The sequence below is a fragment of the Lagopus leucura genome, unplaced genomic scaffold, assembly GCF_019238085.1.
Source record: "Lagopus leucura isolate 7727_CA_CO unplaced genomic scaffold, USGS_WTPT01 Super-Scaffold_100004, whole genome shotgun sequence".
Lineage (NCBI taxonomy): Eukaryota > Metazoa > Chordata > Aves > Galliformes > Phasianidae > Lagopus > Lagopus leucura.
The window spans coordinates 46,615,329-46,640,981 of record NW_024962264.1 but is presented as its reverse complement, the minus strand read 5'-3'; the positions used below and the strand labels follow the sequence as shown (position 1 = coordinate 46,640,981).

Here is a 25,653-nt window from a genome sequence, read left to right as displayed (position 1 = left end):
TTAAAAAAAAAAAAAAGAAAAGAAAAGAAAAGAAAAGAAAAGAAAAGAAAAGAAAAGAAAAGAAAAGAAAAGAAAAGAAAAGAAAATAAAAGAAAAGAAAAGAAAAGAAAAGAAAAGAAAAGAAAAGAAAAGAAAAGAAAAGAAAAGAAAAGAAAAGAAAAGAAAAACATCCTTTTCTTCCTCCTCCTTTGGCCAGAAACCTACAGTTGCTTCTCCATAAGAGCCAATCCACACCTTAAGTTTCCTGGAATGCAACAGACTAATTCAGAAATTTGTTTCACAGGGAGGCCCTGAATTCATTTCAATTACAAATGCCTTAAGTGCAGTGACTTCATCTTGTTCAGTTACACAAGATCTATAATATTTTCCACATCCTTCCTCATTCTATTCAGTCTTCTAATTTCTAAAAGAGAAATTTAATGAGAGTGAAACAAGGAATTCTGCAGGGGAAAAGACAAAAAAAAAAAAAAAAAAAAAAAAGGAAGCTAGAGAAAATATTTTATAAACCATGTTTTTGTATTAAGATATGCAATTTAATATCAAAGACTCAGATAACTATGATGGTTAAAAGGTTTAGACAGCAAAGACATTCATAAACAATCACTGGTATCCATATGCCCTCCCTAAAGAACAGATTCAAGTAAACTACCAAGCCAATTTATCTTCATCTTGCCAGAAAGCTGCCAACAGGCTCTCATAACCTTTACCTTCTCCCGTATCTGACTATCTCTGGACACCAATGTAGTGCCTTTAAGTACTTTACTAAAATACTTAGCTAAAATAAAATACTTAGCTATCTTTGATATGTGGCTTCTTTTAACAAAAATTCAAAAATGTTTGTTCTACTTGATGGGTTACTTTAAAAGTTCTTAAATTATTATTATTATTATTATTTAGTTTCATTAGACTCAGCCAGGATTTCAGAACTTGATCCCCATGGTTGAGACCAAAGTAAAAATAAAATTTCTTGGTTTAGTAAACAATTTTAGTTTGCTCACTCATGGACCTTACAGTGAGATCAAAAATATCTGACAAATCTCAATTCTGATAAGAACATCTGTATTAAATTAATAATCCTACAGTAGTGAAAGAAGTGGGGGTTGTCAGAAATATGGTGAATATAGCATTTGCTCCCGGAATCTTTTAAGCAGTCAGATTGTTATTGTTGAGCAGAAAATCACACTGAAATAAGCCATAAAAGCATATGCACAGGATAAGTAGAAATACAACAAATCATATCCACAGAAGGTGAGGGAGTACAGAGACCTACATAATCATAATACAGAAGAAATCCATTGTTCTTCACACCACAATTTAGCATCTGTGCTTATCTGGTCCTTAATCTGAATGCGAAGTAACAGATGCAAACCACAATATGAATAAAAGGCAAGATTTATTTAAATGCTTTGTAGATTTGAAACAATAATAAAAATCTTGCTAACTAGTAAAAAGATTAGCTAGATAAGTAACTAAAGCACTTCAGCAAAATCTCTGCTGATAAGCTATGATTATGGCTATTTACAGAGAGCATAAAAAGAGGAAGTAAACATTATACACTCATTTGCACATTGAAAACGATACAAGTAGGAGTGCTTTTTTGTTTTTGTTTTTTGCTTTTTCAATTGAAATTTGAACATTTCTGTCACTGCCATTCATAAACAAACATTTAAGTACAGAGAGAATTAAAACTCAGAAACGAAAAATGAGACAAAAATACTACTTATACATTAAAAACACAGGAGTGAATACTGATAAGGAGTAGGGTTTTGGCTTTGAGGCTGTCAAGAGTGATTTATCAACTCAATCAACTGTACTTTCTAAATTCTGGGCCTACATCTACCTTCTTGTAACAAGAGAGACTCAAGCAGTCAAAATTAATCCCACACAAAATTTCTGCAACAAAGCTGAGCAGCACTCAAACATACATGGTTTTCTACAATTTCATCTTACAAACAAGCTGCAAAGTCTCAAAAACAAGGTTTCACCATTCAGTATTGTAGAACTGCTTTAAAGCCACTGGCACTGGCCAGGGCAGTAGCTTTCCTCTAGAGTGCAGTACAGAAGGAAACAATAATATTCTATGTTGTAGGAGCCATTGCCAAGGACTGTTTCTAGATTATATCAATCAGTTCTAACAGTTAAAGCACAACCTTTACCTTTCTTTCCAAAACTGCAAATCTAGGCCAACAGAATCACTCAAAAAATTTGAATACAGCCTCCCACATTTCCATTTGGACAGAAGAATTAGGCATTAATAACAAAGAACAATCAAGCAATGCTCTTCTAAGTATAAGAGGTACAAGACAAATAACTAAATATACCTTCTCTCAGCTACAGATACAAGAGACAACCACAACAGAAGCTGATAGGAAGGGTATAGAGCAGATATTAAGATATCAGAAATAACAATAAACAGTACAATAGAGTAGCCAGACAGTCTGTGCAGTTGAGAGGGAAAAGCAGGAGAAAAGTACTGACTGGTTTAGCTTTAGTGACAGTTGATGCCTTCCATCTTTTTAGTGAAGATCTGGAAAGACAATGACGGTAAAAACAGCAGGAAATAGAGAACCTAATACCAAAGAGCTGTTAGTAGCACAACAAAAGTTTAAATGTTCACATTTTGTAGCCTCCATAGAGAGAGAGAAAAGAAAGTTTAAGCAGGAACATGATGAGAAACAGTAAAAAAGCTTTACAGACATTTATAGAAAATGTATTTGAAGTATAGGGGGCAGACTGGGAGAAAGCATATGGTATACCAAGTTGAAAAGTTGAAAGGATGTGAACAGAAACTGTTGAAATCTCAGGTAGGAATTGGCCTCTTAGGGGAGGGAAAAAAAAAAATAAGGCTGCGAATAGACTTTCAAGTGTCTTGAAGGAAACGGTCTGTGTGTGAGATCCAGTGCAAGAGAAGCCTGAGGAGGAACATGAGCAAGAGATGATTCAGTAGAAATAGAGGAAAATTTTCTCAGTAGGACATCTGTAAGTAGTATAACTGGAGCGAGATGGCAATTGCAATCCAAAAATTTATCATCAGAATAATGCAAATGTGGACAAGAGATTCACTATGATAAATGGATTAAGAACAGATAAAAATAAAACCCCTGAAAGCTGCATTACAGTCAGAATTTGCAAGACTATCTGAGACCTTGCTCCAGGCTCTAGGATCCATCACAACATAGAAAAATATTAGATTTCAATGCCACACAGAATATCCACAGCAATGGAGAGTGAGGAAGGGTAAAAAAAATGAGAAGATTTAAAGTCATGATTTAGCCACATTGAGGTATCTAAAGATCTGTTAACAGATGTGAGGTACACAAGGCAGTATTTCATATGGCATAGAATGAGGCACGCAGAGTTACAGACAACAGAAAGGCAGCTAAATTTGTATATGTAGGTATCAAGAAGTAGCTGACAGCAGAAAACTAGCATGGAAGATACTCTGCTCAGAAATATTGAAGAAAGAGTTTTAAAAATTACATTCACATCTACAGTGAAATAGATATTTTAGATATATTTTATTTATTTATATTTATTTATATTTATATTTAGATAAATTTTAGATATGAAAGTACTAGAAACATAAGAAATCAAAGTGCTTGCTCCCAACACTCTGATCACAGAGAGAAAGGAAAATATTTCAGGCAATATTTTCTAGCCCCAGCCATACACAGCCATCTTAGCACTTCTTATTTCCTTTAACAAATTAGCCTTATGCAAATACAGAACACTGGCATCTGCAATCTCAAATACTTCACAGAGTTATTGCTCTGGCTGTTTATCTGTGAGATCTGAGATTATATAAAATGGATTTCAACCAGTGTATGCTGGTATACTCTAATGAAGTCAAGGGAGTTAATGTAGCTTTTCTCATAGTTTATATTTAAACCATGTCAGCTGTGGCTTAAGTGATACAGTGGATCTACACAAAAAGGTATCTCCTGAAAAACACAAAATTTGAGAATGAGCAACAGAACAAGAAGTCTGCAGCTCAGATTGAATTGCTCCTGAACAGCACACACAAATTAAGGCATATTTTACAGAAATGAGTGCAGATTTTCTGATGCTTTGTGTGGGATCTTAACTACCTATTCTGACTTTGTATCTATGGAGAGTCAACAGGTAAACTGCAGTTGAAATACCTACAAGTACTGAACGCTGTCTAAAGCAACATTTGAAAAGATTGCTCTGCTTTGGTTTGCTTTCAGAAAAGATACTGCAATATTTCTCTGTCATACAAAGGCTGGCTTTTCTCTCATCCCTTGTCATTCCTTTCAAATGATCAGAGAAATTGCAAGTGACATCGGAACTGCTGTGTTGAGCCAGTATGAGCAGGATATTTCTTGTACTTGGCTGATTCTCCTGAAACCAGATGGGATAAGCTTAGAGCTACCTTGCAACAGCAATAGGCAAGCTCACTGCCAGCAGCAGCCAGACTAATCAACCTAAGCCCTTTCCTTTTTTACCATGAAAAGCAGAGAGCACTTATAAAATTTTATTTATGAATTATTACTCAAGTTCCTATAGCTGGCAAAATAAATCATACTAATAGACGTTTTTTTAATACTTAAGTATATTTCATAACGAAGAAAAAGCAATATTCAGAATTACTGAAGGAATATTTACTCAGCTGCTATAAAAAAAAACAGTCTCCAAACACTCATATAGTTAATGGCTAATTAAATCTGACTACTTTTAGTGTTGACAGGCACCAGAATTATTAAAATCTATCTTTCCTAATTAAAAAAAAAAAAAAAAAAAAAAAAAAAAGATAAAAGGAGTGAGTTGGGGAAAAAAAAAATGTGTCATTAGTGTTCACTCCAAAGAAGATGCCATACAATAAGTTACAGGTGATAATCAAAGGCTTGCTGATACTTCTGTTCTAGTTTCCAAAGCACTGTTCCTACCACATGAAAGAAAATGGAACCCATTTTCATAAAATGCACATTCTGGACTCTCCAAAAATCTGCAGGGCTTGCATGCTGGGCCCACACAAAGTTATGCAATTTCATAAATTCTCAAAAGTGGGAAAAAGCAGTCATGTTATTCCTCTGACTCATTAATCACAAAGATTACACACAAAGATATAATCACAAAGAAATATTTCTCTTCAAACATGAAAGGAATTCCAACCAGAACTGCCAGATCATGAAAGCTGAGGTGCTCATATGGTTCTGCCACAGACAGCAGCAGAAGACATCTGTAAATAAAGTGGTGTATCAAAGCACAAAACACCAATGAACACAGAAAGACTGGGTGATGAACACAGGGCAGAGAAAGATCATGAGGTTCATAGGCAACATGGGTGGACATCATTTACACACAAGGGCCATATATCAGGCTGTACTACCTGCACCTCAAGAGTGGATTTTTGTTAGTTTTTGTTGTTGTTTGTTTCTTTTGTTGTTTGTTGGTGATTTTTTTTTTTTAATGCTAGTCCTAGCATGAAAGAAAAGAGAAAAGTACTAAGATTACGTTTTCATTAAGTGCTCAACAGAATGAGCTTCCACATAGAGAAAGACAGGCTCAAAATATTTATCATATGTCTAAATTCCATTAAGAAAATCCCGGACTACTGCAAAGCTTTGGGGGATCAAGACTTTGGCCATAAAAATGCACTTAAATGGTAGTTTATATGACTGCTGCAGTATGCATGGTGCAGGATAGCTTTAAAAAATAAATTCAAAAATCTTTAGGCTTAATGAGTATTAGAAGCCTACATACTTCACTGATCTTAAACACTTGTTAAGAATATTTACTCAGGCTGTAGATGCCTAGAGAGACCACATGCTGCAGGAAGACATCTTTTATGTATGGGGTGCCTATAGCATCTAGAATTTTATGTAGATCTTTGTTAAATTAAATAATGAAAGCCAGACTCCAAGAGTCTTTAAAAATAAATTCTAATGAATGTCATACATATACTTAAAATCTCTGTTTTATGAAAGTGAAAGAGTCTATTACATAGCAAGAGGAAAATAAAACGTATTAGAAAAAATAAGTCAGTTTCCTCTCATAATGAGTACCTTTTAAAGCTTTCATAGGAACATATTCCCCTGATATCATGCTACAAACTTATTGTTCTGAAGAAAAAAAAAAACAAAAAACACCCTCTCTACATTGTGCCATTTTGTTTCTAAACTAAAAAGTTAAAGGTTATCATTTGACAGAGTGAATTAACATATCTGGGACATAATTAATCCAAAGGGGAATCACAGAAATGTGTTCTCACATAAAGTAATAAAATGAGGGCTAAGGACAGCAATGGAAACTGAAGCAAATGTTGGAATATTGGGTAACAATCACAAACAATATTAACGCCAGGGAAAGCGCCTTCTTAATGAAACATCTCACATAAAGAGAGCTTACAAGGTCGCATCTGCAATTATTTTTTGCTGAGAATGTTTTTCCTAGATTAAAGATATTTTTGTGGGAAGCTTTAATAAATTCACATTTATTTATTTATTTATTTATTTATTTATTTTATTTTTAATGTTTGATTTTTTAGTGATATTAGACGGTTATACAATCCAGGTTCCTAGATTCCAAGCTCAGAGAAAGCAATTGCTAGTTTATAAAGGAAACTTTTACTGTTTGCTATGTCTCTGTTAGAAGTAGAAACCTGTCCACACGTCTTGCTCCTACTCTAAGTTCCATCAGAGGGGATACAATGGGGAGAAGTAGAGAAGAAAAGATGGAGTAGGAAAACAGATGAAGCCAGAGGAAACATTTACACTGAACATCAATATATCTCCCCACCCCTTCTCCCTCCTGCTTTTTCATGCAGTTCTCTACACACAACCCCTGCTTGAGACACAGACTCAGCTGATGATAATCCTAAACTTGGTAAATTGTTATGCTGGAATGAATGCCCGTATCAGCATCTTGCATTTTTAACACCTTCATCCCTACTAAGTACCATCAGTCTTTCTTGTCTGATATCTCATCTCTGAAAGATTATATTCCCCACCTGAGCATGATGACACATGTGCAACTCACACATTTTTAATATACTTCTGGAAATAGCATCATTTTGCCAAATGCTCAGAAGTTCCCTCTACTGGCATAGTTTAACATACCTGGAAGAAAAGGCCCTTCTGCACACAAATGCAAAACTGAGCGATTCTGTAGGGAGGTGAAAATGAAAAAGACAGGAGGGAGCTGAGCACAAACTCATCCATGTGCCAGTCCCAGCCTCATTCCTTCTGCTTCTGAGCTACTTAGAGGAGACACTGCCTCTGCACTGTCCAAGAGAAGTCATGCAGCCAGGCCTCTAACACATCACACTCAGACAGAAATGAAAAAAATTCTAGGCGATTTCGGAAAGGCCACAGGCTCAACTTCCTCACAAGTGCTGTTTGTGTCACAAGGTCACAGTTTGTATCAAACAATGAGATCTAACCTCAGCAGATCCCCCCTGGAAATTAGATGAATTGCACTGTTTAACTTTTGAAGGAATCAGTTACGCATACACACTGAGGATGACCCATAATACCAAATAAGTCATGAAAGAAGGAATACAATTGAGTTTATTTCAATTGCTTTTTTTTTTTTTTTTTTTTCCCAGTGAACTGAATAAATAAATAAATGCAGTGAAAATAGTTTCATTCATAAATGTTGGGTCAAACATTATTTTTCCAAATCCCTAAGGAGCAGCTCTGGGAAATATTGCATGCTGAACCAGAGGTAAACCAAGTATAGATAAATACAGTCAAAATGTTTAACATGTGCCAAAATAAGCTCCCAAAGCAAAGACTTCTGTATGGTCTCATTTTTAAAAACAAGTTTATTGAAATAATTGGACTGGATGATCTTTTAGATCTTTTCCAACCTTGGTGATTCTATTCTAATTTCAAATAGCTAGTCTAAATTTGATTTTGAAATAATCATAATTATATCAATTATATCCAACATCACAAGAATACATATTAAGAAATAAAAAAAGCTTATCTGAATACGATTAGAATTACTTCATAATACTAGCACGCAGCATCTCTCTGATAATGTTTTCTGTCAATAATCTGAACTTACCATATTGATTGGGTCAACTGGGCCAATGCTGTTAACATAGACATCTGTTTCAATTACAGTTGTTCTCACTAAAAGAAAAAAAATCAGCAACCTTAATAATTACATATTCAATTTATTTTCCACATTGATAGCATATTTTATTAAAGTAATAATAAATCTGATATTCTTTTATTAGATTCAGAAAGATTACATCTCTAGTTTGTGCATTCTGTGAAGAATCATATATGACATGGCTTCTTTATTCCATATGAATTAGCTAAATTGTCAAGATGAATTTTTCGTATCTTAAGGCACATTCCATCTAAACTTTGTGAATTAGGCATAAGATAGATACAAAAAGTATCAAAAGCAAAGGAAGTGGGGAGAAAAACAGATTATTCCAGCATAAAAAAAGAACTAACACAAACAGAAAAAATGTTCAGAAAATGAACATTTGTACAGTAAAACCAGACGGTCTGGAAGCAGACGTTTACCAGCTGCAAAAAATCAATATGCAGCATTTCCTACTGAAAATATCTAACAAAAATAAAATAACTTTTAACCACATATTTCTTCGCACAATTACATTACACCTATGGATTGCCAATATACTTTCATCAGCTTCATCAATATATTGCTCTACACAACTAACTGAAAGATCCGGTTTAGGCAACCTGCTTTGGCAGGGGGGTTGGTCTCGATGATCTCTAGAGCTCCCTTCCAACCCCTACAATTCTGTGATTCTGTGATCTTCAAGAAATTCCAGTAAAATTATTGTTTCTGAGCTGACAAAGTTAATTGTTTTAGAAATACATTTTTTTTTATGCATTTACAGAAAGACACAAAGTCTAAGCAAATTTCTGAGCAAATGAAAGTCACATCTGATGTGTGAGTCACTGATAATTTTGTTGTTATATCCAAGCTGTTTATAGAGGAAAAAAGACACAAATGGAAGAGGTCAGGATGTGGTATTGGAGAGGTCTGCTTTTAAACAACACCAATTTACTAAGCACTTTTTTTCCAGATTGTATGATAGACAGAATGGCAGTGAATGAATACAAGAGGGTTAATTCTGAAGCTCTGCTGGTCTTTCTCCCATGATCTAGCACGTTAAAATGAAGTCCCTCTGTTCATTTGTAGACAGAAAGGGGGAAGGTACAAGAAAAATATACTTCGATTTTACAAAAGAGGGATTCTCCATCACCAGATTTGATTTATTCACTGGCATGCCATATCAAGCCTTTTATAAGAGATGTAAAATCTTAAGTAACACAGGATTTTTCAAACCTCAAAGACCTAGAACTCAAAAACACAGAAAGAAATAGGGTATCATTAACAACTCTGCCAGCTATGATAACAGGCAAGATACATTTCCTAATTATCCACAGATACCTTTTCCCTGCCAATCTCACTTGACAGGAAATTATCCCTGATCCCAAATCTGATTACTGATTCCTTGAGCTTGTGACTAAGACACACCAGTCAGGCTGCACAAAGGGTTTTCTGTACAACCACAGAATGCCGAGTCACTTGATCACTCTCCTGTCTCCAGTGTTCTCCACAGAAAGTTTAAATGGACTCTGGAAATCAATTTGTTTCCGGAGGGAAAAAAAATAAACACTCCCTGCGCTGCAAATGGCTTCAATATGCAGGTCTCAGAAAGGAAGTGGGAGAGCACAATAATTCAAATGCTCAGAATGAAATATTAAAAATAAAAGTATGTGTATGTATTTGTGTGCATATGTATAATGTAACATACTTTACACATGCCACATCTCACAAGTACATATCCACTGCATTTGATTTTGCGAGTTTATTTATCTACATAACAGAAAAACTCTCCAATTTAATCACTGCCAGACTAGAACACAAGGGGCTGGATCAAAACATATCCTTCCTCATTACTCAAGCAATGCAGAATCCAGTACTTCTCCCCTGCATTTGTAGGGAATATCTAGTTCTCCTTAATGCTAGGAAACTGTGTTTTGTTTAGAGGTTCAGTTCTTTGACTAACTTTCAGCATTACCTAGCCACTATACTAAACCTGTTCCTCAGACACAAGTATCTGTACAGAATGATTGAGGTCACCTCTCAAACTTGGATATGATAAGCAGCTCATATCACACATTGAAAATGCAACTTGTGGTTTATCTGTTCAGCTTTAACATCTAAACTTTCACTATTTTTCCACACTCATCTTGAAATTTGGACACCAGAACCAGCATTCTTTCTAAACAGTACTATCCGCGCCTCGTGAACACTTCTAGTTTTCTATTAAAATGTCTCTTTTCAGAAGGGACTTACCTCAGAACAGTCCTCTGGGAGATATCTACCTAAGAACTCACTACACAAAATGATTAAATTTTCTCCTGAATTACCACTTTTCTGTGAAGAACCTCTCACATTGAAATATAAGCCATGGGCTTTCTTTCCACATTTTGTCTCACTTTTTTTTCCCCTACAATCCCCTTTATCTGTATCTCTAATTTTACTGAAGGAGGGGATTACTCTGCAGATGCAATTTCTCTCTTGCCAACAGTCTTTGTGCTATCTGCCAAATTTACTACAAAAATTCATTGGTGAAATCAGGCAAGATATCATTATTCTTGATCGAGTCATGCTTGTGAGATCCAACAATAGACAAACCTACCGTTGGTATTTCCTTATTAACAATTAAATTTTGAGATCTGTCAGTGGGCCAGTTTTTAACTTAGCTTTTTAGCTAAACTTTTTAGCTTTGACTGTGTCAATTTTATGAAATTCCAGCATGCAGGAAGAAGTACTTGATCTGCCCCAAAGGCTCTCCTGTAACGTGCCACTGAGTTCAATTTGCCTTTTCTATACTGCTCTGAGTAAGATTATTAGAGCTATCAGGAGCCAGTGAAGGGTCAGAAAATCCACCTCTGTGGAGATTATTACAATTGACCCAAATAATACAGAGTGGCAGATTCAGTGCAATAAGATTGGAAGGGGCTGTTTTGTTTCCTTAGTTCTGTGCAGAACCGATCCCAGTGCTTCTGTGAATTAGAAGAATTCATTCTACTCGTGTTTGTGAACTAGAAGTAATATGAGCCTGTGAAAATGATAAAAGCTCGAAGAAAATACAATCTTGATACTAATTTGACCTCCAAATAATTACTATGGCTCTTTAGCTTTCCACAAAGAGAAACAGCGATAGATGGTTTGGAAAGATATTTCCCCTTATTTTATTTAGGAAATGTAGTAACAATCTTGAAAAAAAACTACGAGTAGGAAGAAGGCTATTTTACAAACCCTGAGTGCAAAGTGGTACAGTAGACCTTATAAATTTCTAAAGAAGAGGAGAAAATGATAGCCCACTTTAAATATTTGCACAGAAAGAGGCAAGAGTAAAGCAAGGTGAGAGAACAGTAGTACTCCCTGCATATTAAATAGGTTGAGTGAAGAGCACCGCTCAGCTGCCCCCAAGAGAGAGTTCATCAACTCCCAAAGTAACTGACACATGCAAGAAACTCCTACACTATGCCTGATATGAAGAAATACACTCATACTTCTGATTTTCCACTTTGTCACATTTTCTTCACTAGAATCATAGAATCATTTGAGTTGGAAGGGACCTTTAAAAGTCATCTAGTCCAATTCCCCTGAAAGGAACATGGACACCTACAGCTAGGTCAGATTGCTAATAGCTCAGTCCAGGCTGACATACATAAAAAGTCTCCAGGAACAGAGCATCCACCACCTCTCTGGACAACGTGTTCCAGTGCTTCATTAGGTTTACTGTAAAAAGCTTCTTACATATATCCAATCTGAATCTTCCCTTTTTTAGTTTGAAATCACTTCCCCTTGTCCTATCACCGCAGATTCTGCTTAAGACTCTATCCCTTTCTTACAGTCCTAAGTTGTGAGGGATGGAATAGTGAGCAGAGAGAGTTCTTTCTCTTAAAAAGAGAGTTTAAAACTGCTGACTTGATTGAGGACTGAAGCTAAAACAGTGTGGCTATAAGTTATATACATATGTATATATATTCTTACCTTATAGTAAGTATAATATTGTTTTGTTAATATATCAACACACCAAGGTTGTATCAGTAATTAAAAGGATTTATACTACAGATCAGAAACTGCAGGTGGTAACTGCTACTACTTCATACTGAGCAGAATGTACTTTAATAGTAGTATCTTTGTGCTCCATACATATAAAATATGTTGCATATAATGAGTTAAAATCTAATAAGTGTAATAAACATAGGAAAGAGTAGCAATTAACAAACCAATACAACTCATGGATATTAGTATGAGACACACAAAATGACACAGTGTGGTTTTCTGAAATTTCAGAATTGCAATGGATTTTTTAATTTTCATTTGGCTCTCCTTTATCACGTCACTCTGCTATTCAACAATGAAGCCCCTTTTCCTACTCTGACATGCTGTGTCAACATAAAGAGGAAAATTAAATTTGACACTGTTATTCAAACCCCAAAAGCCCAGGCTCAAAAATATACAAAAGTCTTACTATTTTAACTGAGCTTTGTAATTCAGTAATAACATTGCATGGAAAATTATTACCTTGAAAGATAATTATAATTTCAGTCAATAACCTCATTGTAGAAGTACTGGCATACTGAAGATGTGTAATCTGACACTAGATTTTATCCACATAATTGACTCAGAATAAGATGAATGTGCCACAGCCTGATTTTATTTTTCTGTGTTAAATATCTGCTGTTAGATATCTCAAACAGCTGGACAGAATGTGATACCTGTATTTAAAGCTGTCATTTTGTCTTACTTTTGCCAAAACTCTGCAACTTTCTCTCTGTAGAAAAAGAGAGCCAGACTTCACATTTGCTCTCCTGGCAACAAAGTGCCTCCTGTTCTCATTACTCCAGCCTTTCAGTATTTGGGCAGAAGCAGGTTCCGAATAGAAAAGGTCAAAAACTGAGCGTCAGGAAAGTGAAGAAGAAAAAGTAAGGGAGCATTTATGTGAGAGCAGCTAGAAGCCAGAAAGTACTTTCTTTCAGAAATAATAACTCTATCAATAATTGAAATCCAGAAAGCTGTACATTCAAGTATGCAAAAAAAAAAGACTCAAAAGTTTTTGCTCAACCAAGACTCAGTGCATAATCAACAAAGCAAAGGTAAGGATAACATCAAAAATTTTTGGTGTCCCTCTAAGCCCATTGGACATCTAAGAATGAACTCCTCTTCCTTTATTGTCCCTTTTTGCATTTCAGAGTTTTAAGGGGAGAGAAAAGTATTCACATTACTTTCATCCCTGCATACCAGCTAATTATTAGAAGGAATCCTAGTGGAGAATATTTATTCCCTCATTATTCTTTTGTTGTCCACTGCATCAAACAATCTGGAAAAAAAAAAAAAAAAAAAAAAAGAAAGAAATACTATACATCTTTCATAAGTTGAGAAATTAAGAAAAAATATGCTGGAAGATGTTTTTTTGTTGTCTGTTCACAGTAATTCATTAAGTGGAGATGAAGGAAAAGACAAGGGAGGGCCTTTTTGTAAAGGGCTGGTAGCAACAGGGCAAGGGGAAATGGCTTTAAGCTGGAAGAGGGTATAAGAGGTATATAATTAGGTATTATATAGGAAGAGGGTATTATTCCTAGATATTAGGAAGTAGTTATGTACTGTGAGGATGAGACACTATAAAATGTTGCCCCAAGAGACTGTGGATGCCCCTACCCTGTAGGCATTCATGGCCAGGCTGAATGGAACTGAGCAACCTGGTCTGAGGGAAGTGTCTCTGTCTATAGCAGGGGGTTTGGAACTAGGTGAACTTAAAGGTCCCCTGCATTCTATAATTCTATGATAAACTTCATGAGATTCCATACTGTGACAGGAAAAGAAAAATTTCCATTCAATATCTTCAGGATAACAGTCAACAATAAAATAGAACTAAGAAACTTAGGGAGGGAAAGAATTTTTCAGAAGCTTTAAAAAGAAAATACTTAATCTGAGATTGCATCTCTTTGTTCTCCTACCTAAATAAAAATGGTTAGATTGCACTACTGTTTATTGTATAAGTAGCTTATAGACTTACACTGCATTCCTTTCATAGGGAACACCAGGCATTAAGCAAAAAATTTTGTCTTCCACCTCTCTTTGTGGTTCAGAAAACAAACTTAAGGAAAACATTTTTCTTAGTTTGATCCAGCAAGCACATGGTAGATGACAGCTGGTAACTTTTTCATGTATTCCAGGACTTCAACATGAATACTTTCAAATATTAATACTTAACAGTTGCATTTAAACTGACGTTTTGATTCATGAAAGACAAAATTGACTTACTACTAGCTGCAAAGTTTAAATGACAGTAATGCAGTCTTCCATCCTATCATTCTGCAGAAAAGCTATTGCTCTAAACTGACTTCGTAAATTCTTGCGAAGTTTTTCAAAATTTGAACTGAAGAAAAATGAGTGAGAAAAATCTATAAAATATATACATAGTGCATTTTCTAAAGAGAGAGAAAAAGTGTCTAGGAATAATACTTTAAATTCCTGCAGACTCAATTATTATTTTTTTTCCAAAATTGAGATAATTAATATATACAGTAATATTTGTCAGAAGGTCTTAGAGTAAAAAGACAATATATATTTATCTTTTAATGATGTATTATATACATTGCTCATTTTCCCCTCAAAAAAAAATCCATAAGGAAATGATTATAAATATAGCATAAAAATTCTGCTTATGGGCAGATCATAATTTTTACAAGTTTTAGAACAACACTGTATTTTATTGATGTTATACTTAGATTACTATTTTAATTAAAAAAAAAAAAATCATTTGTCATCACTGGCAAAACATAAGTGAACTTTGCTTCATATCTTCTATTTAGTGAATTATTTCAAGTGCTTACCCCCAATATCTGGCCGAAGCTTATTGTCATATCCTTGAAGTAATGAGTCCAGTATATGAGTCACATCCCCGCCATGAATCTTTGGTGCTAGGACCCATGTTTTATTCACAGTTAAGTCTTCGTCATCTTCATCATCTGCTTTATCAGCTCTAATAGTGATTGAATTAAAGAAAAAAAACCAAGCTTAGAAAAAAACAGTGAATCAAAATAATGAAGAGATGAAGAAGAAACTGGAGAATACCAAGCACTTATAATGTATCCTGGTGCCAACAGAAAGAGGCAAGCCCTTATTTAAAACATCAACATTTAGTTATATGACTGCAGAAAGTATTAGCTAATAAACTCATCTAGAGAAGGGCTGACATATCACGCATACAGAGAAACTCAAATCATAAGTCAAACACATAAAATTGTACCCTTACTCTCAGCACTTTCCTGCCTTAAAATGCAAAAAAGGAATTTCCAAGCTTTCCCCAATACATGCCCCATTTTCAAGTCATGGCACTAATATTTCTAAGAGATGCTTATTCATCATAATAGATGCACCTTGGTGTTAATAACATTAATAGCATTTTCTTCTTCATAGCCTCTTGCTCTAGCTATTATATAAAGAATTAAACCTCACATAACCTCACTCAACTCCTTCCGAACATTAAGAAAGCAAACACTGCATCCATGTGCTATGAACTAAACAGCTGAAGTCATGTGTCAGTAAAGTACACACATGTAGATGTAGTATAGTTAAAATCTTGTATCACTCCTTTAACTTAGTCTTATTTGTTAGCTATCTCTTTTATCACGATAGCACAATTGCACAAGAAAAACACTCATGTTCATTTATTGCCTATCTTTTAATTAGATAAGCAGCAATATATATTTTATCGCTAAGTCATTAGAAAAATGGCAATACCTTAATTATGTCTGCAGATTCGCTCAGATATCACCAAAAGGTCAAAGAATGCCTGGAAGTAGTTTTCTTTCCATTTGAATCAAATGAGTGTGAACTTAAATATTCCTCCAGTGCTAAAGTTTGCAATCTACATTACTCATCCAGCATATTTCAGGGAACTGCTATGGGCTTCAAGTCAAACAAAGTGCATCAGACTGATAGCAGTAACTCTGACAGTCACACAACATATCTTCACAAATGGACACTAGCAATTATTACTGAGAGTATGCAATTCATATAAATCAGTTCCAATGTTAGCATAAGCTTAGCTATTCCAGTAAAGAAAAGAAATTAAAGTACTGTTCTTGTACCAATTTGTATTGTACACTGAATCTAAAAATATTACCAATAAATTATTAAAGAGGGATTTTCAAGAGTTTTTAAATTACAGTCATACACTGTCTTCAAGACTAAGGGTAACTTTTCAGTGAATCTTCTACAGAAGTGAAGACCACAAGGTGTTCCATGGGGATACAACACTAAATTTACAAGAGTTAAGGACAGAAAAAGTCAGGAAAGTCATGCCTGGAACAGTCATGCCTGATTGTTACTGTAGCCCTTAGTGGGAATGCACCAAAACAGTCTGTGTTTACAATTCTTTGCACCACCTCTCAGATAACACTATTGAGTTTCACTGAAACTCAAGATTATCACCAGTGTGAAAACTGCTCTGTGTTTTCCACATGCCTGGATGATTTGGGAAGTGCAGTTGGGAGCTTGCCACAACTCATTGAGTTTCCAGAGGGTGAATGAAAGGCATTGCTTATATATCAGGGCTTTTATACCTAGCTTGCTGCAAACAAGTCACAAGAGTCTACTATATCTAAAAGTGATGTGCAGTCTAAATACGAGGTTCACTGTCAGTTCCCCCAGTAAAGGTCTAAAAAGTGTTTTTATTCTTTGAAATTGAAATGTGTTGTGTAATACTGAATTGTTTGCTGCACAACATACACATTATAGAAATGTCAGATATTAAATATTTAACATCTCCTATTAGCAGGATTCTGCAAATGTGAGCACTAAAGAAGTAGAAAGCAATGTTTTTAAGTATGTACTCCGCATCAAGCAAAGCTACCTATTGCCATCTCTTTCATGTTTCATTGACACACTGCTTTTTTTTTTTCTTTTTCTTTTTGGCCCCATTGTATCGTATGCCATCTCTAATTGCTATGTAAATTTGCTTAAGGTTGCTAAGAGTGCAGAGGCAATCCCTGCTCCCCTGTGGCATTAAAATGATCAGGAATAAAACTTAACTTATTAGCAGCTCTCTAAGAAAGGAAACATTCACTACAAAACTGATTTTTTCCCCCTCACTCTTTTTGTTCCCATGCCTTTAAACAGCAGAAAGTACAGAGAAACAACCTAAGATCTGAGAGATCTGTACAAAGTGATGCAGAATGACAAGCACACATTTGTCCCTCTTTTGTCTTCCTTTTGCATCATTATTGATAACAGCCTAGATTCAGTCCAAATGAAATATACAAGACTTCCAAAGGCCCATGCTCACCATTGGAGAGTGGCCTTGCATAATAGAATCTGGGTGTTCTGGCTGATGGAAAGTTGTATCTGATCAGCAGTGTTCTCTGGCAGCCGGAGGGGCTAACTGTACCCTGAGGTGCCTCAGACCCAGCACTGCCAGCCAGGGGAGGGATCAGATTGTCCTGCTCTGCATGACCTCATTTGGAGAAGCGTGTGCGGTTTTGGGCACTAGAATATAAGCAGGACATTAAGCTATTAGAGAACATCCAATGGAAGGCAATAAAAACTACCAGTCTAGAGGGCAAGATGCATGAGGAGTGGCTGAGGTCCTTGGGTTTGCTCAGCCTGGAGCAGAGGAGCTGAGGGGAGGCCCCATGGCAGTCTACAGCTCCTCACGGAAAGTGGAGGGGCAGCACTGAGCTCTGCTCCCTGTATCAGCAACAGGGTCCAAGGGAACAGCACAGGGCTGTGTCATGGGAGAATCAGGCTGGGTGTTAAGGAAGGGTTCTTCATTAGAGGGTGATGGGGACGGAACAGGCTCCCCAGGGCAGTGACCAAAGCACTGAGGTTCTGGAGTTCAAAGGGTGTTTGGACACTGGTCTCAGACATAAGGCTTGACTTTTGGGTGGTCAGGAGATGGACTTTATGATTCTTATATGTCCCTTCCAATTCAGGATGTTCTATGATTCCAATTAAGAAAAAATAAAAGAAAAATATAAGTACATTTCAAGTTTTCACTTTCTATTTTATCTAATGAGAAACCTCTGATCCTCCAATTTTAAAACTCTGAACTAAAAATTGGTATATAGATGAGAACACTAATAGCTTACTAAAAACTATTAATAATGCAACATCAGGGGTGGAGGGAAGAATTCCATCCCAATTCCATACCAGTACGCTACTTTGCAAAGCACTAATCCATTAGCTAAACCAGTAAAGAAAATATTGTAAATCTGAAACATATATATAATATATATAAATATATAAATATTAAATAAATATATATATAATATAATCAAATATAAGGGAAATAGGCTCACACAATAAATAAGCTAGTCTCACTTGCTCGACTCCTATCGTACTGGCGTTTTCAGAGATGACACTGATACCTTGCTACCAGAATACCATCTTTTTTTCTTGAACTCTACTTTAAAATGTGACCAAAATCAACCAAGTAATAAAGGCATTTGTAATGCTGCTGGCAGCCAGCTCTGCACTTCTGATTCAAAAGCTATAGCCGCTGATGTGCAGTCACATAACAGAGATAAGACAGAAATGAGTCTGGCTGAAAAAAGGAAGTGACCAGAATATATAGGATGTCTTCTGTATACACCAGAGCATACACCACCTGTCAACCTGAGTTCTCCATTCAGAGTTTTTTGGCGAAGTTGTATAAAACAGCTAGCTCCCAAACAAAGCACACAGAAACATGAATGCAATATGCCAGACAGCGGGTACACATTCATTACTTGGAATCAGAATTACTTTTGTCATGCTACATTCACTGACCAATGCATTTCAAAAGTAGAAAATCCTTCAGAATAAGAAGCCATCAGGATTTGCTGAGATGCTGTTACCAGAATCAAACTGAGGTTGCTAGACCATATTCTTTAAATAAGTATTCACTTTAGAGAGCAAGTTGGTCCAAAACTGTTTACCTTTCAACTAATTCTCTGTACTTCTCAATCCACTTTTCAAAGTCCAGCTTTTTTCCCCAGAGTTTGGGGTAATGGGAGAATGGGATAAAAGATAGAAAATAAAAAAAAAAAAATCAGTCTGAACTGGAAAACAAAATGTTACATTTAGCAGCAACAGTGAACTCTGGCATCTTTTTATTCCTTTGTAGTTGAAATAAGTTGAAATAAGATTAATGCTGATCAACTCCATCCTAAACTTAAGAGTAACACCTTCCACTCTCTCAGAACTCTGATAGGAAAGACAAACTTAATTAAAGAGGAATTCTTTTCCTTTCCAACCTCTTTAAAGTTTGTTTCACTATACACAGAATTTCACATTTGATTCTCTCCCTATTCACTGTAAACTGTAATTTTTTTCAACAGAGTTCACTCAGTAGGTCTTTTGCAAGAAGGAAAAGTCAGGGCAAAAATATGACATCAGTACAATGAAACACTTCTTTTTCATGGCACAGTGATATTTTACAGCTGTTACTAACCATGTTAATCCTAATTTTAATAATTCTATAAGTATGAAAGAATTTGTTTCTAACATGCTTGTTGTTAACACTTCAGCTAGCCTCACAAACTCAGGAGTAACTAAACTACAAGTATACAGTGAACAGTAATTAGGCACAAAGTGCCCTAATTATGCTCTCTGTCCTTCAACTAATTGGAGAATTACCATGACTAATAAATCCCTCTGTACAAGCAACTAATGACTGAATAAACCTTTTCAACATCAGACAGCGTGATCTTCAGACATTAATATCATATGTCTTTGTTCTACTTTAAATATGAGAAAAACCAATCACATGAGCTTTAAGTTGAGATTAATATCTGTCAGGTTATGTAATGAACTGAAAAAAAAAAAAAAAAAAAAAAAAAAAAAAAAGAAAAACATGTGGATATAGTTAGTACTGCTACTGGCATTTGCATCATGCCTAACAAAGCATTACACATGGTAATACAGCAGAAATGGTGTATTCAATTTTGTTTTCTTTTCCTAGGCTCCTGTTCCCATACAACATACACAGGGGTCCCCAGTTCTCCTGGCAGAGTTATATATGTGGAATCCATGGGCTTCAGGAGAAGCACTAGAGACTGGCCAGAAAACTTTAGTTATCTTCATTGACTTTTCATGCTTTTTCACAAGCAATATCAAGCTCTCAGAGGCTTTTAGGAGTTTAAACAGTAATGCACAGTAGCTTTGTCTGTTTGGAGATAAAGTGTTCCTTTTTTACATAGAATATTCTCTCTGTTTGAGCACTTAAATATAAGTGCATACTTTATTTCATATATATATGCGCATACACAGTGTTTCAGATAAATTCTATACTGAAAGAGCTGAAAGGAACAATGTCATTTTTCATTGTGCCTTACACACATCAATGAAACCCACAAGAATATTTGTGTTAGCCCATTTTGCTGAGGAACTTCTTCAACAGCAGTCAAAAAGCGAGTACTCTATGAATTTTACCAATACGTGGTCAGTGACTGTGACACTTCTCCAGCAAACTCACTCAAGTCCAAAAAACAAAAAGCCACAATCAGATCTCTCATCTGAATAAAATCAGCATAATTGTATTTTACTTCAGAAGAACTAATAACTTCCTCTGCTTTTAGTAAGTTAAGAAACCCACTGCCTTGCATAGGGCATCTCACACATCTGACCTCTCAAGATAGGCTAAAAGAACAGATATCAAAACAGGAGACAAAAGTGAAAGATCTTTTTAGTGACTAGATGTTGGAATATTTGAATTTCTAGAAGACCATCTCAGTTCTGATCTTCTGCCCAACGAGTGAACTGGTTCAGCAGCTAAAGACGCAAGTAGAGCATTTACAAAGGAAAGGAAAGGCTAAAAGAAGGGAATCTGCACTTCACTTGCCACAGTCAAGTAACAAAAGGCTCTCACTAAATATACTGAGTAGGACTTCAGAGAGAAAGCACCACAGATGGGTCTGCTCCTAGCACGTGCCTCCTACCCAGCATTTAAACGCTTGTATAATGACAGAGCACAGCAGAAATGGGAAGATCACATCTTGGCCACATTCACAAGAATAAAATCCACGAGAGAAAGTTTTAAAAAAATAAAGACACTCCACAATCAATATACTCTGCTTCTTTCTATAGCTAAGATCCTAGCAGTCCATATGCTTTTGTCATGTTACATACAAGAATCAACAGGTTAATCATAAATCATGCTAAAAACAGTGTTATTCACTTGTGCTTCCCACAAGTTAGTTTAGTTATTAGTTTTGCAACCATCACAACTTCACAGTTTAATTTTTGCTTTTTGAGTATTCATTTAAAATCTTTTATTCAATTCCAACATTTCTTGGCTAGTAATATCCTCAAACTGCAAAAATGGGAAAATATATTGTTACTAAAAACACCATTTCAGAAGTTGGTCAAAATACAGCATTTAACCACATAATATTTTATAATGTCAGTCCAGACTGATAAATTTTGCAGGGAAGGCTTCCAGCAGGTCAGACATCTAACTAGACATAATCTTGCTCCATGACACCAAGCATGATAAGGCTGCACTGAGGATGTGTGTTTCACTGTACCACCAATGAGAACTTGGAATCAGAGGACTCAGCCAACTCCCACACATGAAAAAGACCTGAAACAAGACGTGGGAACTCTCAAGATTTATTTTCAAAATTCGATGACCAACTTCACACTTATCAGTTTTTGGAATTTTCAGTGGAAATAAACTCTATTATTTCTTCATCTTCTTTACTGGTATGCTTTATTCATCACTGAAAATTTCCAGAAAAATACCATAGCTGCAAACAAAGAGATGCAGCTATTTAAAACATGTTTTCAGAGTATTACTAGATTTTTCCAGTGTTATGGGATAGAGTTGACATATTGCTTCTTTATTCTTCCTAAACTGGTTTGACACTGATGAAAATCTCTCTTTTCTCCCCATCCATTTCATCTCAGGTGCCTTTGTTAATTTATTATCTCCTCTCACCTTTTTTGCTTTGCTTTGCCAGAGTCTGGTGTCTTTTTTTTTGTGTATAAAAATAACTTTCTTTATCCCCCTGAAGTAACCGTAGTATTTATTCCCTACATATATATATATATATATATATATATATTTTTTTTTTTTTTTTCCAGTGTATCTACCACATACTATTGGGTTGATTCTTCTTCTATATATACCAACTCCCTTATGCTCTTTTCCTTCCCTAATCTCGTACTTCTCAGACTACTCACCATTTTCTGTCCTGTTTCCTGTCCTGAATCTGGACCTTATGACAGCAAAATAAAATAAAATAAAATAATTTAAAAAAAAAAAAATCAGAGAAATGTGAAAAAAACTTAAAAAAAAATTCTAAGATTCCCAGCATACAGAAAGAAACAAACCATTTTTAGGATAAATAATATCAAACAGGTAAAGTGTTGTTAAAAAAAAAAAATTAAAATCACAGTCCTAACATAATAAAAGATGGTATCTCATCCATTCATCCCCTGTAAGGAGAAATGTGACTCCCCAAATCTGAACGTGAATACTATCAGACTTGTGCATCTTAATGAATATCATAAGTATCAGGTGATCGAGCTCTTCCAAGTCATTACAGCTTTGAATTACATCTCTGAAAGACATGAAACTTTTCTCCCACACTCAATAAGTTTAGTGCAATTAATTTTAGTCGCAGCAAGATCATAATTTAAAAGCATTATCAGATTTCTTATAAAATGAACTTCAGGTTATATGATCTTCTGTGATATTAATGCAAAAAAAACCAAGAACAATTCAACCAGACGTAATTATGACCACTTAATAAAGGCACAATCTGACCACAAATAATGTTTACAGAAATGTGAATTTTTGACATTCATAACAACAAGTATCATGAAAGATACTTTACAGAAAACCTTTTTTCAAGACCAACACAAATTTCTGTCCTCCTTCCATTAAATGTCAACTTCCATTAAATGCTCTGTAATACTTGAAACGGCACTTGTCAAATTTGTTCTTATTAGTTCAAATAGCCTCAAAAATCTCCCAGAAATTATCATCTGGAATCAAAGCATCACAGTGATTCTTTATCCACCAGTCCTCTCATACAATACTGAGTTAATTTTCACTTGAAAATTCATGCAAATATTGATGTGCTCAACCTGGTATAACTGGCACAACTATTTTCCTATCAGGTCACAGTCCAAGAACCAACTAAAAATTTTCTTTACATCTGCCTATCTGCAGAGCATAGTCCAGTTGGGTCTTTGAAAATTAGAGCAACAGAAATCCCACAGCCTCACTGGACAACTTGAACCACTGCTTAGCTATCCTCACAGTGATTATTTTTTCCTTTATACCCTACTGGGACTTCCCCTATTGCAATTCATCATCACCGCTCGTCATTCTCTTACCACACAGCACTGTGAAAAGATTATGTTTTCTCAGTTCCCTCTCAGTAAGTACTGGTGCTGCAGTTGGATCCCCTCAAGGCTGTCTCCAGACTGAACAAGGTCCAGTCTCATAGCTCCTCCTCAAAAGTCAAGGGCCTGATCTTGGTGGCCTTCTGCTAAATCCTCCAATTAAGATTCAAAACTGAGTGCAGTATCTACAAATGGTTTAACAGGAGCTGAGCAGAGGGGACCAATCACTATCCTCAGCCTCCTGAGTGTGTACTTGTTCACAAAGCCCTGACCTGGTGGCAAAGCATCCTGCTGCCCAACACAGCCTCTATCTGACAGGGCATCTCCCCAGCCCATCCAGCTGCTGTGAGGAGTCTTCCTGCACAACTTTACATTCAGACTTCATGAAATTCATAATGTTCCTCACAGCCTCTCCAGGTCTCTCTGAATCGCAGCCCCAGCATCAGATATATGAACTTGGTATACGCAGTCTCTCAATAGGTTAAACGTTATAAATTATCTTCAGTAAAAACTATGCTAACAGTATTACTCCAGAGCAGTCCTTTTTCTGCCCTAGCTAAGTGAGGAAAAAAGAACACGCTTCTCACTTGTCCTTTTTCTTCACACCAATTACTCAATGCTCTGATTACAAACTTGCAGAATGTGTTTTGTTTTGGCTAACAAAGCTTGGTAACTTATTGATTGTAACACCCACAATCACAGTGAAAGTACTCCTTCTATTCTCAGAAAATCATTACTACAATATCTTAAGGCTGTTCTGTTTCTAAAGAAGTACTTGAAAGTGGCCATTATCTTCTGTAAGTTGGTACTTTTTTAGTACAAATATTTCTAATTCTAGCTGAAAAGTTAGCAGAACCTTTATGCTATCTCTACTTTAATCTTAGTGATCAAGATATTTTGCCTTTTAAAATTTTTAAAATTTTTATACGAATAAATATAGATTGATCTTCCTCTACAAGATGTTCTTCTAAAGAGAGCTTTCCCACCACAGTATATAGCAGAAAATAAAATATACCAGGAAGATAAAGTAGGTCTTAAGAAAATCTGTATATTCTTGGCTGAAACTGAAGAGTAAATGAACTGAAAGTCTTTGGGAGATTCTTTTCAGATGGATTTCAACGAAACCTCACAATGTAGACTTTATGAGAAGGTAAGTCATACCTTCTCAATTGGTCTTATCTTCTTTGTGAGTTTTAGCCAGACCATACAAACAAGTACTTAAAATGTAAACAGTGTAAGCAGCCATATTCCACTGCTCAGTCAGATCAAATATTGGGGAAGAAGTTTAGATTCAGAGAACAAAAGAAAAAAGGACAACCATAGCAAATTATAAAGCTTAAGTACATATAAATGAATAGAGACAAATGGTATTCAATTACTAAATAAAGTACAAAACATGCCCAAACTACTAAGGAAGGACATGATGTTGAACAGGCATGCCTCTGAATAAATGAAAAAATTACTAAGCACAGCAGTAACAGATCTCCTAGGAGTGTCAGACTAGGATAATCACATAAACACGTGTAAATCCATGTGCTGCATATCACAACTCAGTTCAAGAGATGGCAGATTTTTATCTGCAGCTGACTGACAAAAGTTTAATCATCATCAAGCTCAAAATGAACTGATGTATTGTTGGCAGGTTAAGTGTTTTGATTCAAGAAACATTTTCAGGAATAGACCTAGCCTAAACCAAAACTAATATAAATGAACACTGAGAAATAGAACCTCAAAAAAAAAAAAAAAAAAAGAAAAATTACATCCTATGGCACTACAGAATTCTTCAAATCTCAGAGTCTACTTTGTTAGATTTTTAACTTTAAAATTTCACCTATTTCACATGAAATGGATAAAATAAGCTCTTTTGGGTATTTTCAATTATTTCAACTGCTGGTATTTCTACATACTCGTGTGAACATTTTTTATAACAGAATTCACTGCATATTTCCTGAAAAATCTTCAGGTAACTGGGAATCTACTACAGAAATATCAAAACACAAATGAAACAAGCGTATTCAGAATGCTTCCAAATTCTGGCACACACCTGAGCAGATACCAGACTAAGAAATATATATAGACTGAAGTAGTAATAGTGTCATGCATTGAACAGCACACCATAATTGCAATATATAGATGAAACTGACTTAATATAGAAAAACCAGACAAGTATGATAACCAGACAATTACAACGTATCTCTAAGAGAAATACAGTTAATAGGGTCTACTAACATTTTAGTGTAATTGCTGTTAGGCAATTGTGGACCAGTGTGAACATCA

The 25,653-nt window shown here is 35.4% G+C and overlaps 1 protein-coding gene across 1 annotated transcript in view; it reads right to left on the bottom strand.

The window, feature by feature from the left end:
• The window catches only part of GABRG1 (gamma-aminobutyric acid type A receptor subunit gamma1), a 45,185-nt gene that overhangs the window by 13,092 nt on the left and 6,440 nt on the right, over positions 1-25,653 (bottom strand). Inside the window, exons 2-3 of the mRNA XM_042871687.1 lie at positions 14,874-15,022; positions 8,032-8,099 (exon numbers count right to left, since the gene is read on the bottom strand). Of these exons, the coding sequence (XP_042727621.1) occupies positions 8,032-8,099; positions 14,874-15,022 (217 nt within the window). The remainder of the gene's footprint in view (positions 1-8,031; positions 8,100-14,873; positions 15,023-25,653) is intronic.